Raw genomic sequence first — 17,332 nt, 5'->3', positions numbered from 1 at the left:
CAAGGACTGGTAGGCTTGGAGTCAGTATACTGTGTCTGAGTGGGGTATTCATGTTAAACTGCGGCATGGTATCTCAGTGAGCTAGGACAATAAATCGGCATCAGTCCGGACTAGTGCAAGCAGCCACACACACGTCGCTATATAAGTTCAATAATCTTGGACGCGACGTTAAACCCAATTTCAGCTAGACGGATATCCTGGTCAATCAATCATGAGAGTATGTGTTAAACAATAGATCAATGTAATTTGGTGAGAGAATCTGTTCTTTCAGGATATTTATCCAAATAACTTAACCAGTATACATCATGATGTTGACTAGCCTCACATTTCTCACCATGGCAAATGTACAGCGTGTTGAGTTCATCATTTCACAGACAGGAATACAGCAAGTGTACCAAGTCGGGTACCGCTACCGCCTTAATGTGAGACGACAGGCTGCAACACATTGACAGTGTGTCCATTGCATGGCACCCATGAAGATCCGGCTCAGAATAGGTCTTCAGCAACCAATGCTTGCCGTAAAAGGCGACTAACGGGATCGGGTGGTCAGGCTCGCTGACTCGGTTGATGCATATCATCGTATCCCAATTGCGTGGATTGATACTCATGATGTCAATCAGTGGATTTTCTGGTCCAGACTCGATTATTTACAGACCGCCGTCATATAGCTGGAGTATTGTTGAGTGCCGCGTTAAACAACAAATAAACAAAACCTGATGCAAGGGACGCTGCACCACCACGGGAGAGTTTATCAGAACTGAAACTCAGCACAACCATCCTCCTGTTGAGTCTGAGTGAGTAACAGTATTCCAGTTATATCACGGCGTGTCAGCTTGATGTGGGAGGAAAGCCCGAAGTGATGCAGGTCTCAGACGTTCACCACTTCGGTGAAACCCACGAGCACGGTATGGTGCTGACAAACCTAGAAACATAAGCGGGGCGAATCGGAATTCGAACCCACGATCATAGGTTTCTGGCGTGCCCAAGGGACGCAACAGCGAATCGCGGCACCTTTGACGACTAGGCCATCCGTACCCCCTGTTGAGTCTGAAGACCAGATTCGTCTCCTGAGCCATCTTCCCGAGGCAAGACAGTTAACTGACTATATATAGTTCTTGTCTCGGGAAGATGCTCCTGAGAAGGCTGCGACCCCAAGTGCAAGAAGATGTGACGCCATGCAACTAATCTACGAAGATGAGTTGTCCACACGACCAGATCCAGCATCAGCACCATCCTACTGTGTCAGTTCATCCCTGTACCGACACAGAAGTAATGTCCTGCCCAACCTACCTTAGTCTCGACCCGAGATGCCACAAGTCCAAGGTTAGGTGAGGTGAAATGGGGTTTAACGTGGCGTCCAATATTATTGCACTTATACAGCGACGTGCATGTACGTGTGTGTGTTTGTGTGGCTGCTTGTACTAGTCCGGACTGATGCCGATTTATAGTGCTATCTCACTGGGATACCATGCCGCAGTTCAACATGAATACCCCACTCAGACACAGTATACTGACTCCGAGCCGACCAGTATAAAGAGCGTGTATATCGTGAACTTGACTCCAGGCTTGTGAGACTAAGTGAGCACCTCTAGGCAGAAAGAAAGACTCCACACAGTTCCTTGACGCAGATGCACATTTGATTATAACAATAAAATAACATAAAAATGACTATGACATTTCTTTATTTTTATCCATTATTCAGATTGCCTACACTTTGGTCAATGGACACGTTCATTTATTATGGGTAAATTATGTTCAGAGTGTTATACTACATCCTGACTATCAGACCATAGCATTTCTTTGAGAGGCATTCGGAAGTTGGAGTACTAAGTAAGGTTGATAACGGTGTTTGAACCTACACCGAAACGTCGCTCCTAATTGTAATAACGAAGAAGTTCATCGATAAATCTTATTGTTACCTAGACCATATCATGTTGGTTTAATCAGTAGGCACAATTGGAAGCTACCAATTAAACGAATGTTTCATAAAATATCCGACAGACGCCTTGGAGGACAATACGAGTATCAACTAGTTTAAAGGAAAATATTATTACATAGAAGTAATCGTCGTTTGTGCTGAACCTGGCCTCAAACATGTTGTCTGCTACGCTCTCTGCTGTAAAAAGGTATACATTTTTGCCGGTTTGAATAATTGAATGTTGCACATGTAACTCTAATACATGTAATATTCATTGGGAAGTTATTTGAGCTATTCTTTTCTGATTGTCAACATACTTTTTTAAAGAAATCACAAGGTCACTTTATCGCCAAGGCTAAAAGGCAGAAGCAGAGGAGATTACTAACTGCGTCTAAATCAAACTTATTGGAAGACAAGAAACGGAATGCAAATGCAACTGCACCTACTCATCGTATCACTAGGTGTATCAACAAACACTTATAACAATAATGGGTCACTGTCCCTCCTCTGGAACTAACATCCATGGTCAGCAGATGATAATCACCACAACATGTTTGATATATTTTATGTTATTTTTTTTAATGGAAAAATAGATTGAAATGCACCGTGGTACAACTAATGGTCATGCATTTGTGCCTTGTATTGCATCAAACTGAAATGAAGGAAGATATAAAAAGGATTTTCTTTGGACATAAAATATGTTCAGGCACCAACTTGTTGATAGGCATTACTAAGAAGTTGACGGATGACAAAGTAGACACGATTTATGGATAACAACTTCTTTATTTACTGTAAGGGCGACATTTCGGTATAGATCCTTATACCGTTTTCAAGCAAAGTAGACACAATTTATGGATAACAACTTCTTCACTTACTACTGTATAAGGATCTATACCAAAAAGTCACCTTTACAGTAAATAAATGTTGTTATCCATAAATTGTGTCTACTTTACCAACTTGTTTTGTAGTTTGGGTGTGTGTAATATGATAATTGTGTCAAAACCTGTATTTTTTGTATCATATTCAGCAGATTTTAGGGTTCGCATATGGAACACCCTTTGCCGCATTTAATAGACCAAAATAAATTTTATTTGACTGAGGCTTTAGACCAATGGCTAAAGTCACTGACTTGATAAGCAGGGGATAAGTCGTAAGTTAGAGCCATTAGACTGTCATAATAGTTTATCAGTGATTCGAAGAGCAGGTGGCTTCAGTATTTCAGAATGCCCACTTTAAAGTCTCCAATGACCCCTGGTATTCACTCTCATTCTGATGTACATTTGATGCATTTGTTATGCAAAAAAATTATTCCTTGGAAATAGAGAACCGTTTTACAAGCATCACCATTTTGAAGATTATGTGTCACTGTAAACATGGTAAATATGTGCATTGCCTTAATTCCCTCACTGTCGGTATTCTTGACTTTCACATGTAACGCTGAAAGGTCAACCATGCTAAATTAATAATTATCTCTTCTGTCATGTCTGAATTTGATTCGATCTGACTCATGAATAGTAAGGTGGCTTGTATGAAAGTTTACTAGACCTATGAGTAGGAAAAACATTTTATCTGTTTTGAACCTCCTGATGCTGGAATAATGAGGCTTCAGGTAAGTGTGAAATTCTCCTGTTTTAATTATCCTAAATAGCCAAGCTGTAATAGTTTAATCTCTCCCAGGGCAGTGCCCTCTCCAGCATGGCTTGCTACAGCAGCCGTGAGGATGAAGCACACACTGCCAGACCTCCCCTACGACTATAATGCTCTAGAGCCCTACATCTCGGCTGACATCATGAAGCTTCACCACAAGAAGCATCACAACACCTACGTCACAAACCTCAATGTGGCTCAGGAGAAACTGTCAGAAGCAGAGGCAAAAAGTAAGGACACTGTACACATATTGAAACTTAGAAGCAAGTGGGTCCTTCAGTGATGCAAGTTTGTTAGACTGAAGCATTTACTAGCGACAGTGATAACTGGTAAGATATTGAGAGTCCCAAAATGCCTGAAATTCTACAAGGCTTTGGATACCTTTAGACAGACATCACAGCGTTAGAAATTGGCATTAGTCCTATAGTCCTTGCCAAACTGCCCAATAGTGAGGTATCATAAGGACTAGTAGAAATTCGAAATTCGCCCTTTTTGAAGATTTTGCTGTATGTTATCATTATAAGGACTAGTGGTCTAAAACAGTTAGTTTCTAACGCTGCATCATAAGACAAATTGACTCGGGTTAGTGCCAAATTGAATCCTTGTCACCCGTATGTTTGCTGTAATAGTATTTAAATTTTGCCCCCCTACCCAAGTCTGAAGAAAAAATATTATGGTAAAGACATGGACCCAGATCTTTCATCTGAACAGCGTTAGAAGCTAACAGTTTTAGTCCACTGGTCCTTAAGATATAGCCATTTTTCAGGACATTATCATTTGCCGAAGCAGAAGCATTTGCAGAAGTCTTCCATTAACTGACTGACAAAGTCACTGTCACTGACCCACTTTTACAAATATGGAAACATCATAGAACAAACCAGATGACGTCACTTTTGAATGTAACATCACCTATCCCTATCCTATGACGTCACCTAACAACGGGTGTGATAATGGCTCGTCGTCAAGCAATATGAGGGCATTATCAAGTTAGTGGCCCGCGTATTTCTGATAACATGCGAGCGGTTTAATGATAATTCTATCCATTTTAGCTATAATAGTCTTTATAATACCATTACTAGTGGTCAGTTTGGCCAGGACTATAGGACAAGTGCCAGGTTCTAATGCTGCTGAATTATGAACTCTTGAGAACATACATTCTTGAGTCATTACTTGAGTTGAGTCATTTCCTTTAATGAAATATTGTTCTGATGCCAATGGTAAACTATTCCTATTTGGCATCATATCATGTCTTTACTCGTGAGATATGTTTTTGTGACAATTATAACAGCCCTAATGACATTGCAAAAGTAGCTATTCAACGTAGGTTTCTTATCATGGTGACATTGTCATTTGTCAAAGCATTTTATTATTTTTTACACTCATGGAATACTGCAAAGACAGACAGTACAGGGACACTGGTGGCTTTGTCATCTCAGGGGCTGAAGCTTGCTGTGTTGAGTTGCATACTGGGAGCGTGCCAGGGGATCTTATGATAGTGGGCTTCAGTCCCCATTCATCCAGATTATCATTGTTGGTTTTTCAGCACTGTAACCATGGTTGTGCAGAGTTAGAACTTAGCACTAGCCCGCTAACCCTGGGCTATTACAAATCCCCGTGGACTAGTACAAATATCCTAATTTCCTCTTTGTTTTAACATTACAAGGGCAATTCATCTTTACCTGGGCTAGTAAGGTTCGTCTGACCCTAGTTCTAGGTTTCACCAGTGTCACTTCAGGTTTTCCTCCCACATTTTGCCGACACTGAAACTGAAATCAGATGTCCAGATAAGATTTTGAGCAATAGAGTTTTTACTCTAGGGTTTCTATTTTAATTGGGTTATTACATTTTTCATTGGGTAACCAATATTTTTTCTATTCATTCTATTATTTTATATCTATTCATCAATCGACTGGGTATTTCCCAAAATTGGTGAACATTTTAAGATTTAAAAAAATATGAAATAATGATTTAGATGTATATAACTGTTCTAAATAAATAGGCTTGACCCGGAAACTAAATTAGCTCGTAATTGTGGTTTGGAAATTAGCTCCTTTGTACGCATGCTGTAAAAAGCTTTATTGGGAATTTATGCGAGCTGTTTTTATACATTTGAGTTTTTCATTTAATGCATGTGTTTCTGTAGGTAAGTTTATTGAAAGTAATTGGGTTTTGAATATGTTTGGGGGGTATTTTACGCAAATACACTGCTTATCTGTAGCTCTGTGAAATACAACTGACTCACTCACAAGCGACCTGTGAAGACCCGGGTTAGAATAGGTCTTCAGCAACCTAGGCGACAATGCATATCACAGAAAGCCACTAACGGGATCGGGTGGTCAGGTTGATGCCTGCATCATATCCCAAATGCATGGACGGTGCTCATGATGTCAAACCATGGTTTGTCTGGTCCAGACTTGATTAATTACAGACAGACTTCATATAGCTAGAATATTGCTGAGTGTGGCGTTAAACAACAAACCAACAACAGCACTCACAAGCAGTACAACTCGAATAACCACAGCATTTCTCAGCACATCTTATATACAGTGATGAGAGTTTTGAGGCTAATTAAACATTTTTCTTCCAGACGATATTAACAGCATCATTTCACTCCAGCCATCCCTCAGGTTCAATGGCGGAGGACATATCAACCACTCCATCTTCTGGGAGGTGCTTAGCCCAAATGGTGGTGGGGAACCGGATGGGGACCTCATGCACTGCATCAAACGCGACTTTGGTTCATACGATGAAATGAAGAAAGAGCTTACTGCATCAGCTGTGACAGTCCAGGGCTCAGGGTGGGCGTGGCTTGGGTTTAACCCGGTCAGTGGCCGTTTGAGAGTGTCTGCCTGTGCTAACCAAGATCCCCTGGAGGCTACAACAGGTGTGTCATATTGACAGGAGTCAGAGCTTGTGACGGGGATTTTTTCAGATCTGCTTGACAGGAGTCGGTGTTTGTAATGGGGATTTATCTAGACCTGCTTGGCAGGAGTCTGTGCTTGTAACAGGGAGTTATCTAGACCTGTATTGGGATTGATATCCAAACTCAAATCTGCAGCAAGTGTCAGAATCCCACATTAGAATTAAACATTTCCCAATTCATGCCGTTGCATGCATGTCATCGATCCCAATTGCGTGGATCGATGCTACTGATGTCAATCACTGGATTGTCTGGTCCAAACTTGATTATTTACAGACCGCCGTCATATAGCTGGAATATTGCTGAGTGCAGCGTTAAACAACAAACCAACCAACCAAATCATATTGGCAAGTAACTGTGACTTTCAAAAGTGGGGGTCCAATAAATAGTTTTGAGGGTCCTAAAGACTCCTTGCAGGCGATTTGAGGGTCCTGAAAAGTAATGAAATTGTGAAGTGTACTGTTTGTATAGATAATTACTTCAGAGCCTGGATTGAATCAATGATCTTGTGGACAGTGGTTCATGATTGATGGGTGAAATATGAGAAACCTGTAACTGCTTTTGACATGTTTGATGGGCTGTAGGTACAATGAATGTTATTGTGCTTCCCTTGTTTTCTATCTGCGTCCATTCTCAACATTTGTGCATAGTGGGCACACATTTGTATGTCGCATACATCCCTGACGTTATCTGTAGATATGACTGCCCTGACTTGAATTTGGAACTGAACATCAAATATAGTTCTCCATATGAAACCCAGTATGTTTATCTCCATTCTGCAATGACAATATAATGTGAACTGCGTTTTATCTTTTAATTGCTATAGTCAATCTGTCATGGCTGGTGGGTATTGCAACACACAGCCTTCCATTTGTGGGTTTTGGTATACATCTAAATGACAATATGACAATGAGTTGACGTGTGTTTGAGCTTTGTCAGTGATGATTGTTTACATCTGTTAAAACCTTTACATGTAGAGAGTACATGGAAGGTCATGTGTTTCAACCAGTGATGTCGGTTTCTTAGACCCTGGTGGTTTTATGTAAATCGCTTTAACTCAAGGGGGCGGTTGGGTAGCCTAGTGGTTAAAGCGTTCGCACATCACGCCGAAGACCTGGGTTCGATTCCCAACAAGGGTACTATGTGTGAAGCCCATTTTCTGGTGTCCCCTGCCGTGATATTGCTGGAATATTGCTAAAAACGGCATAAACCCACACTCACTCACTCACTCACTCTTAAACCTAAATCTGTGTTTCAGGACTGGTTCCCCTCTTTGGCATCGATGTCTGGGAACACGCATACTATCTCCAATACAAGAATGTGAGGCCAGATTATGTTGGTGCTATTTTCAATGTTGCCAACTGGGAAAATGTGGCCCGAAGACTATCAGAAGCCAAACTTGCAGCCTGAAGTTCATGACTCACGACAAAAACAGTGAACTGTGTATAAAATGAGACTTGCTTACCCAAGGAAAGATCTGTACCTGATGCTTGGTGTGGAATGATGAAAATTGCATTTGACATTAGTAGACATTGAAATATGTTACAAATATGATGATTTAATCATGACTGAAAGATTTTTGATGTGGCTTTTAAAACACTGTTCTGCTTTGAATACAATTACTCAGTATCTCATGGCCAATGTTATTGTGGTATTGTTTTGAAAAATACATTTGTAATATTCAAACCTTAAATGTTTAGCTTTTCTTCAACATTTAACTTTTTCTTCAACATTCTTCAAGTTCTTTATTTCCATTACATGAGGCCTCCCGCCCAGAGTACATGCTTTTTCCATAGATACACATGTTGAGCGAGTGAGTTGGGTTTAACGCTGCTTTTAACAGTATTCCAGTTATCTCACAGGGTGTCAGCTTGATGTGGGAGAAAAGCCCGAAGTGATGCAGGTCTCAGACGTTTACCACTTCGGTGAAACCCACGAGCACGGGTATGGTGCTGGCAAACCTAGAAACATAATCGGAGCGAACTGGGATTCGAACCCACAATCATAGGTTTCTGGCGGGCCCTCTACACAAGGCAACTCTAGACAGCGAATTGCGGCGCCTTAGACGACTTGGCCACCCGTGCCCCCTACACATGTTGAAATAGACATTTATTTCAATAATAAACATCAAGGTATTAAACATTCATACATACAAAAGTATACATGTGCATTTAGACAACAGTGTAGCTTAAAATTATAACAATACAATTGGACAATATTAATGTTACTGACATAAGGTTGATAGACATGGAGTCTGCTCAACTGTGCAACTTTTAAACTTTTGACAGGGATATATTATCCTGATTCATACTATATGCTTTCCCTATTTTTGCCTGAAAACACAGTTGAAACTTGTGATGTGTTCCCATTGAGAACAGAAAATGATTCATCCAGACAGCCCTGAGCATGTGCCATGGACCTTCCTGTCACCTTCCAGCTCAAATCCTCACTCAAATTTTTTTCTCTGAGAGACAGGGCACACTAGTGTAGCAATCCACTGCAATCCTTTATCAATTTAAAGCCTGGATACACTATATTTTACCTCACCTCAGAATTGCATTTGGTGCCTTTGGTGATATTATTAAGTGGGAGTGGGGATATAGGAATGGATGCCGTCCATCCATCATGTTTCATATTTTATTACAAACTTTGCATATTTATCTGCTACCTTCTCATATTTAGGTATTTCTGAAACAAAAAAATGTATGTCTCCTTGGCAAACAGACTAAGACTCAAATAAGCTTCGCATTCGTTTCCCGAGCATAACTCAGAAACTGTGTCATAGCTTAATATGAACTTTACACATGCTGAACTGGTGTCTTTTGATATTTTGGTATTTCTGCACACAAAAAAAGTTGTGTTTCCTTGTTTTTTGCCAGAGTTGCCCTCCCTTTCTCCAAAATTTAGATATTGTGCGTCCTGCTTGTAGTGCCTGATTTTAGCAAATCAGCATGAGTTAAATACCTCAAATTCTAAAGTGCCCCATGGTGGGGTTGAGTGATAAAACTGTTTTCTTGTTTTTGTTTTTTAACCACTATTGGTTTTGTAAGATTGGAAGGAATCGTCATGCTACTTGCCATATGTTATAAGCCCCTCAGCTGGCTTGTATGGTGTGTTCTTCCAGAACATGCACTCTAGATGTTAGATGTCCACAATGTCAACACCTTGGCGTAGATGACTTCAAGGCCTACCTTTTTGCCCTTTCCAGATGAAGCAATAAGTGACGTTCATCTTCTTCCTCCATGGACGTTTCATTCCCAAGCGGCCTTAGGAGATTGATCATTTAGTTACCCCCATGCGTTCATTTCAACAAAGAGGTGTCCAAAGCGCACCCTATTCCTCATAAACAAAGGCTGCATTTGGCAATCATGTTCTGGACCATGTGAAGACGAAGGCTGCATGACTTCTGTCCAGATGCGCACCCTCCAAAGAAGAAGATTCAGGTTGCACACCAGTCTTCAAGAAGTTCTCTTGATGAAGTCCTGGCCTCAGACTTGCAATTATCGCAGGATGAGTGCCTCAAAGAGAAGTGCACATGTCACAGGGACTGCAGTTCCAGCCACAAGAAGTTATCTAAGAAGTTATGTTCCAAGAACAAGGACTCTTCTACGGATGCACCAATTGATGTGGATCAGACCATGCCTAATCCTCCACTGGCTTTCGTTGATCTGTGACTCCATCCAACCCAGACTCTTATCCAGTCAGATATGAAGAGATCTTTGAACCCGACTACGATAAAGAGATGGTTCCTGAGCCAGAACATTTAAGGACAAGCACTGCCAATGGAAAGTGCTCACATTTGATATTTCAACGGCCCTGTGGTTATTCACACGAATAAGACAGACATTCTTTCACACAAGAAGGGTCTAGGATGTGCATTCTACCGAAGATTGGGCGATCCAGTCAAACCAAGATGCACAACAAATCGTACTTCAGCTATTGTTCATTCTGAAGATTCTCGGACAACTGGGCTGGTTGATAAACCTAATGAAATCAGATCTTGAAACCAAGTCAAGACCCAACGTTCGTTGAAATATGGTTCCTAACAGCACAGAATCTGACAGATCATCTTCCTCGAGCACTATCAGGAGAACTGACTGTCAATTGGTGGCAACTACTGCCAGGTCTTCTAACATCTGCTCACGGTTTAACGATCCGGGGAAGACTTCAACTTCGTCGAATACAGATGTTTCTAGGGGTCGTATCTCTTGAACCAGAACTTCAAACTTTGTTTGCCCCAACACCTTTGACAGTACCTGGGCCCGGTTCCACAAAGCGATCTTAGCGCTAAGTCCATCGTAACTCCCTTTCTTTGACACTGACTTACGACGGTCATAGCGCTAAGATCGCTTTGTGGAACGGGGTCCAGCAGTGATGGACGTCAAAATCGAACGTCTGCGAAGGCATCTTCTTGAGAGAGCAGGAATTCGATTCCCACCTGACATAGACGCCACAGTGCAGTAATGGGTAGCTCATCTGGAGGAGGAAGTAGTCACCTCTTACCACATAAACCAGTTTGAATTTGAGGCTGTGCTCAGAGCCATTAGCCATTGGACTATTCGAGTTTGCAACAAGCGACTGATGGTGCCACAATCGCTTTTGAAGTCCGTCTTCAAGGGGTGGCTAGACCAACAACGCTTCTGTGTCTAGCATTTCAGTTTTTCGAGATGATAGATAACTCAGACCTCGTAAAAGCCAGACATTTTCCGGGAGCTTAAAATATACCAGTCAAGACTATCGAATCCGTCACCAACAGAATGGATGATAGACCCGGAAGCATTCTCACTATTAACAAGAGAATTCGGACGTCTAGTAGATCTTTTTGCGACCAGATTCAATCACCAATGGACGACATTCGTTTCATCAGTTCCAGATCCTCTAAAGTACTGCCGGAAATGCTAGAAAAATTATTTTTGCCCGTTAAAAAAGGATAGAATTCTTCACAGACTGTTGCTATTGAAAAATAACTACTGATCGACCTACCTTTGGTTTGAAGTATTTCGGTCACAAGGAGTCCTATCGACAATTTTACAGGAGAAGAATTCGAACGAAAACAGTAAGTTCGGATATATTTTAAGTCCAATGATGACAGTTTAAAACGGACTATAGAAATATACGCACGTGACTCCGTTATATTGATACTAATGTAGTCTTCCGAAAACATCTAATCAACACCAAAAATGATTACATGGAGAAAATTCTAGATGTGAATCTTCTAAAATAACAAAATAACGCTGCGTTTGTTTTATACTGCTCCCATGATGCATGTTACATTACACTTGCATAGCCATAGCCACGGTACACGACATTGAGTCCGTCCTAGGAAATTGTGAGCTCAACCCTGTTGAGCCTATCTTGGGTGACTGTATAGGGTTCGTGGCAAGACACAACACAACATTCAAACTCACACATGTCAAAGGGAGGATCAACGCAGTCTTTACTAGTTCTTATAGCCTTGTTGAACTAGTTATCATACCTTTGGATGATAGTACAGATTCATATACGTCATCAGCGGAGATAGATGCTACTTCAAGAAATCATCTAGAGAAAAACAAATACTTCTTGATTCCAAAAGCCGCAACCTTCCAGTGCACATCCCGTTTCATAGCTTTTAACTATTCCATCATTTATCCAAACAAATATAATCCAGAACATATCCTAAATTGCTACCCTATTAACGCACTTGTCAATTACCGTATTCGACGTAATAAGCGCCCAGGGCGCTCTCAAAATTAGAAATAAGGTGTTCTTATTAGAATATTATTTTGGTAAAAAAAAGAGTTGAAAAGAGAATTTTGATTTTTTGAAAGATAAATTTCGTGGTTTACGCTGACAGCCTGAAATGTTTATATTCCACTGATGTATTTTTCCAGAATTTAATTGCCCATAATTAATGGTGCATAAATAAGTCTTGTGTACATTGATAGATCGGAAGGGGTGCTAATTGGGGTCGTTCATTAGCCAATATATGAGCAAATATCGCCGTGGGCGCTTATTAGAGCGGGGCGCTTATTACGTCGAATACGTTTAGTACAATAACAGCAATTATTTTGAGACCACCCTCCAACTCGGATGACATTTGCACCTGTGAGAAGGCACGGGCCGGTGTGAGGTAAATACCTCAGGTTATAGTCCGTTTCATACATGCATGACAACACACGAATATTTTCTAAGTTTATCATCATTTTACCTGTAAAGGTACATTTTTAAGGATAATCAGTGTCAGTTAGGATAGGCTAGATTAGGTAAACCTACGTTACTTTGATATATGTTATTTTCATAGCCCTATGACTCGTATTTATTAAATGAAACCAGAAAAGCATTTAGCTAGCATTTCCGACAGTACTTTAGCCAGAAACTCAATTAATATTTACTAGCGCCGTATTGGCCTACGAGAATATCGTTCCGACCTACTCAAGCATGCTGGAAAACAGAGCCATGGGCCTGAATGTTACGTTGTTTTTAAGAACAGAGCCTTGGAACAAATTTTGTGGCAGGCAGTTTCCTTTTTTCTTTCAACAGTCTGAAGCATAATTATTTTTTTCAAGAGTACTAACACTCTTCTTGGACAGAATAAAACATAAACGTAGAAGGATGAAGAGACTATTTATATGTCTTACCATCCCATTGGATGAGAACAGTCATATTACAGGACCCATGAAGATCCGGGTTAGAATAGGCCTTCAGTAACCCATGCTATATATTGTATATCATTCACATCATATATATTTTCTTCTTCTATTTCATGAGTGGGCACGGGTGGCCCAGTCGTCTAAGACGACGCCATTCGTTGAGCAGAGTAGCGTCCCTTAGGCACGCCATCGTTGCAGGACCCAGACGTTTACCACTTTGGTGAAACCCACGAGTATGGAGCTGACAAACCAAGAAACATAATCGAGGCGAACCGAGATTTGAACCCACGGTAAAAGGTTTCTGGCGTGCCCAGTGGACGAAACTCTGCACAGCGAATTGCGGCGCCTAAGATTTGTTTGTTTGTTTTTTGTTTAACTCCACACTCAGCGTCCGCCCGGAGAGCGGAAGGTCAGGGGTTCGATCCCCGGCCGCGTCATACCAAAAGACGTTAAAAGTTTGCACTTGTTGTTTCCCTGTCTGGCGCTCGGCATTAAGGGGCTAAAACAAGGACTGGTCGGCTCGGAGTCAGTATACTGTGTCTGAGTGGGGTATTTGTGTTAAACTGCGGCATGGTATCTCAGTGAGCTAGCACTATAAATCGGCATCAGTCCGGACTGGTACAAGCAGCCACACAAACACACACACGTACATGCACGTCGCTATATAAGTGCAATAATCTTGGACGCGACGTTAAACCCCATTTCACCTCACCACCTCACCTTGTTATGCGTACAGGACGCAATATTTTGCCTCCGGTAAAACCCTGGTATCTGTACAAATTTGGATACCAGAATTATGATCCGGTTTTAAAAAGCGTTGACATGTAAACCATACAGAACATGACATTATTTACTATTACTAAATTACGATTTTGTATTACTTATTTTTTTAATGCATCATCATGACCTCAGAATTGTTGCTTATAATACCAGCATGGGTTTCGTTGGAATATGCATGTTGTTTTGTTATATTGAAACTTCTGTTAATAGGTTTGGCATTTTCGTGTTTATATTGTTTATAAATAGTTTCATTATTTTGAAAATATTCCAAATAAAACTGGTGAGCTACAGAACTTTGTGCATGTCGCAGTATATTTGCATATATCATTATAAAACTGAGTATTAATCCTAGCTCCTTTCCGTAACTCCAGCTTGTTTCCCCTTTTCGCCATATCTTCTGGGTGAGTTCGGTTTTACGCCGCTTTTAGCAATATTCCAACAGAAATGGGCTTCACACATTATACCCATGTGGGTTTGTTTGTTTGTTTGTTTGTTGTTTAACGCTGTACTCAGCAATATTCGGGTCGACTAACTGACAACAATGTATATGTCAGTTAAGTGAGGGAGTTGGTTTTAACGCCGCTTGAACAGTATTACGGTTATATAACAGCGTGTCAGCTTTGTTGGGGATGAAAACCCAAAGTGATGCTGGTTTCTTACATTTACCACATTGGTAACACCTACAAGCAGAACGCTGAGAAACATCGAAACATAATCGGTGCGAACCGGGATTCGAACCAACGATCATAGGTTTCTGGTATGCCTAAGGAACTCTGCATAGCTAATTGCGGCGCCTCAGATGACTGGGACATCCATGCCCCTGTATGTGACAAAGATTGTTTGTTGTTTAAGGCCGCAATCAGCAATATTCCAGCTATATGACGGCGGTCTGTAAATTATCGAGTCTGGACCAGACAATCCAGTGATTGACATAATGAACATCGATCCACGCAATTGGGTTACGATGACATGCATCAACCAAGTCAGCGAGCCCTATTCCGTTAGTCACCTCTTACGACAAGCATGGGTTGCTGAAGACCTATTCCAACCCAGTTTCCAGCTATATAACGGCGGTCTGTCAGTAATCGAATCTGGACCAGACAATCCAGTGATTAACATCATGAGCATCGATCCACACAGTTGGTTGGTTGGTTTGTTGTTTAACGCCGCACTCAGCAATATTCCAGCTATATGACGGCGGTCTGTAAATAATCGAGTCTGGACCAGACAATCCAGTGAATGACATCATGAGCATCGATCCAGTCCATTGGGTTCGATGACATGCACCGACCAAGTCAGCGAGCCTGACCACCTGATTCCTTTTGTCGCCTCTTATGACAAGCATAGTCGCCGTTTACGGCAAGCGTGGGTTGCTGAAGACCTATTCTACCCCGGGTCTTCACGAGTCTACCCAATTGGGATACGATGACATGCATCCACCAAGTCAGCGAGCCTGACAACCCAATCCCGAGCCTCTTATGACAAGCATAGTCGCCTTTTACGGCAATTCACGGGTTGTACCCTTGTGGAGAATCGAACCGGCATTCGGCGTGACGACCAAACGCTTTAACCACAAAGCTACCTCCATCTCCTCCCCTACCCACCCACCCACCCCACCCCCTCATTATTCTCTGAACCATTGGATACTTGAAACTGAACTGGAATTCGGTGATGAACCCAGCAATTTGGTCTCTTTAAAATTGGCTCACAATTATACACATTTTAAGGGACGGCTATATGAATTTCGTTGATTGGTATTTTTGATATCTTGTCTTGAAAATCAATGAATTTGCTCTTTTCGGCATAAATTAATAACATTTCAAACATGTTAGGGGTCATGTGGTTGCAAGTTCATTTCCTACCCTAGTCTTCATCGAACCAATATATTTTTACACAAAATTATTCAGCCACAGATTACTTTTCACAAACTGTTGCAGGAATGAGTGATAGTTACATAGACATAATCAAATTTAACAACAGTTCTTTCAATAATTTTCCATTACATAAAAAAATAGACCCGGTATTCTCTCCTTTGACCCTCAGTTAATACGTTTTTACTCGTGTGGTACTTTATACATATTGTTAATAATTCTTTGATCATTTTTTTTCATAATCATCATTATGATTAAAATGTTAAGGCGCTTGGCAACTCATGGTCGACCATCGACTGTATTACATCTCTATTTTATTATGACGAATACCGCTAAAAAGTACCATTTATTATTACAAACTAATTTGCGAAATTTGGAACAAAATCTAATCCATATTACGGAGAGGGGCATCAAAATCGGCTCTACATGGTGTACCGATGTGGTGAATTGATGTGACGAGTCAACGCTTTAACCTCGCTAAACAAACCCCACCGCCAATGGCCTTGTCGGTTAAGATTATTTATATAAACAAATGTCAAATCAGGTTAAAAGTGTTGTATATTTCATGCAGGTGTTCACCAGAATAGTCACGTGATGTCATGGTTACGAGTTTAGCCAATCGGGAAACACTTCCGTTGCACGAGTTTTTCCTGCGCGTAATCCAGACTCTATGGATCGAAGCAGACGACGCTTACTTTATCAAATGCACCAGTGCATGTTTAATTAATTACAATGGGCTTAGGCCCCTACTTCTCATGTTTATATTATTCACGCGCTACTTTGAACGCTGCGTTTAAAACTGTTGTATGTCATGTGCATTATGAAGACTTTTCACGAAGAAACATTTTTCATCTTGATTTCCTGCCCTGCCGTATGTTTTCACTCTGGAGAGGACGTTGAACAAAACGACATGGTAAGTGCAGCAATATGTGATTAAACAATCTGTTGGTGAACATATAATTCTGTAAACGAATAATCGCTGTGGCTGCAACGATTCGCAGTTGATGTGATGTTATATTCGATACAAAACAGCACCAGGGCACCAGGCCGGTAAGAGCGTTTCTCTTTGACTCTGTGTGTGTGCGTGTGTGTGTGTGTGTGGAGGGGGTGGGGGAGATTGTCCCATGTCGTCTATGAATGAAGCATATTATTTAATGTAAGAATACAGCATGTTCTTACACCTATGTCGTTGGTGTTTTCAACTTAACCAATTACACAATTATAATTATATTTTACACATTTTACCCAATTTGGGTACAAGACCCGGATGTTCGCCACAGGAGCGAACGTTTTGACATGGTTTCTCCATACAACACCAGTGATGTTAACAAGAGAAAACAGTTTCGTTGCCGTCATAACGGCTTCCTCAACACAATTATGCAGTGTTAATATACCATTTCTAAAGTCCATCCGTACGAACAACTGGTATATCATTTATCAGTATTGTTTAGATAATGAATGAATGAATGAATATGGTTTTTACGCCGCTTTTAGCAATATTCCAGCAATTCAGGGGACCCCAGAAATTGGCTTCACACATTGTACCCATGTCGGGAATCGAACC

The 17,332-nt window shown here is 41.0% G+C and overlaps 1 protein-coding gene across 2 annotated transcripts; it reads left to right on the top strand.

Annotated features, from left to right (window-relative positions):
• The first annotated feature begins 2,029 nt into the window (after positions 1 to 2,029).
• On the top strand, positions 2,030 to 8,171 carry LOC124139023 (superoxide dismutase [Mn], mitochondrial). Of its 2 annotated transcripts, none has more exons than XM_046505991.2 (4): positions 2,030 to 2,126; positions 3,596 to 3,795; positions 6,153 to 6,449; positions 7,744 to 8,171. In XM_046505991.2, the coding sequence occupies exons 1-4, from the start codon at positions 2,095 to 2,097 to the stop codon at positions 7,893 to 7,895; spliced, it is 681 nt and encodes a 226-aa protein (XP_046361947.1). In that variant the 5' UTR covers positions 2,030 to 2,094; the 3' UTR covers positions 7,896 to 8,171. The 2 variants fall into 2 exon arrangements, with proteins under 2 accessions (XP_046361947.1, XP_046361946.1); XM_046505990.2 differs by having other exon boundaries at positions 2,050 to 2,126; positions 3,581 to 3,795.
• Positions 8,172 to 17,332: the final 9,161 nt, after the last annotated feature.

This window comes from Haliotis rufescens, unplaced genomic scaffold (genome assembly GCF_023055435.1).
Source record: "Haliotis rufescens isolate VD_foot unplaced genomic scaffold, xgHalRufe1.0.p SCAF_49, whole genome shotgun sequence".
In the NCBI taxonomy this organism is placed as follows: domain Eukaryota; kingdom Metazoa; phylum Mollusca; class Gastropoda; order Lepetellida; family Haliotidae; genus Haliotis; species Haliotis rufescens.
Note: the sequence above shows the minus strand (reverse complement) of the source record. Positions and strands in the feature narration are given on the sequence as shown.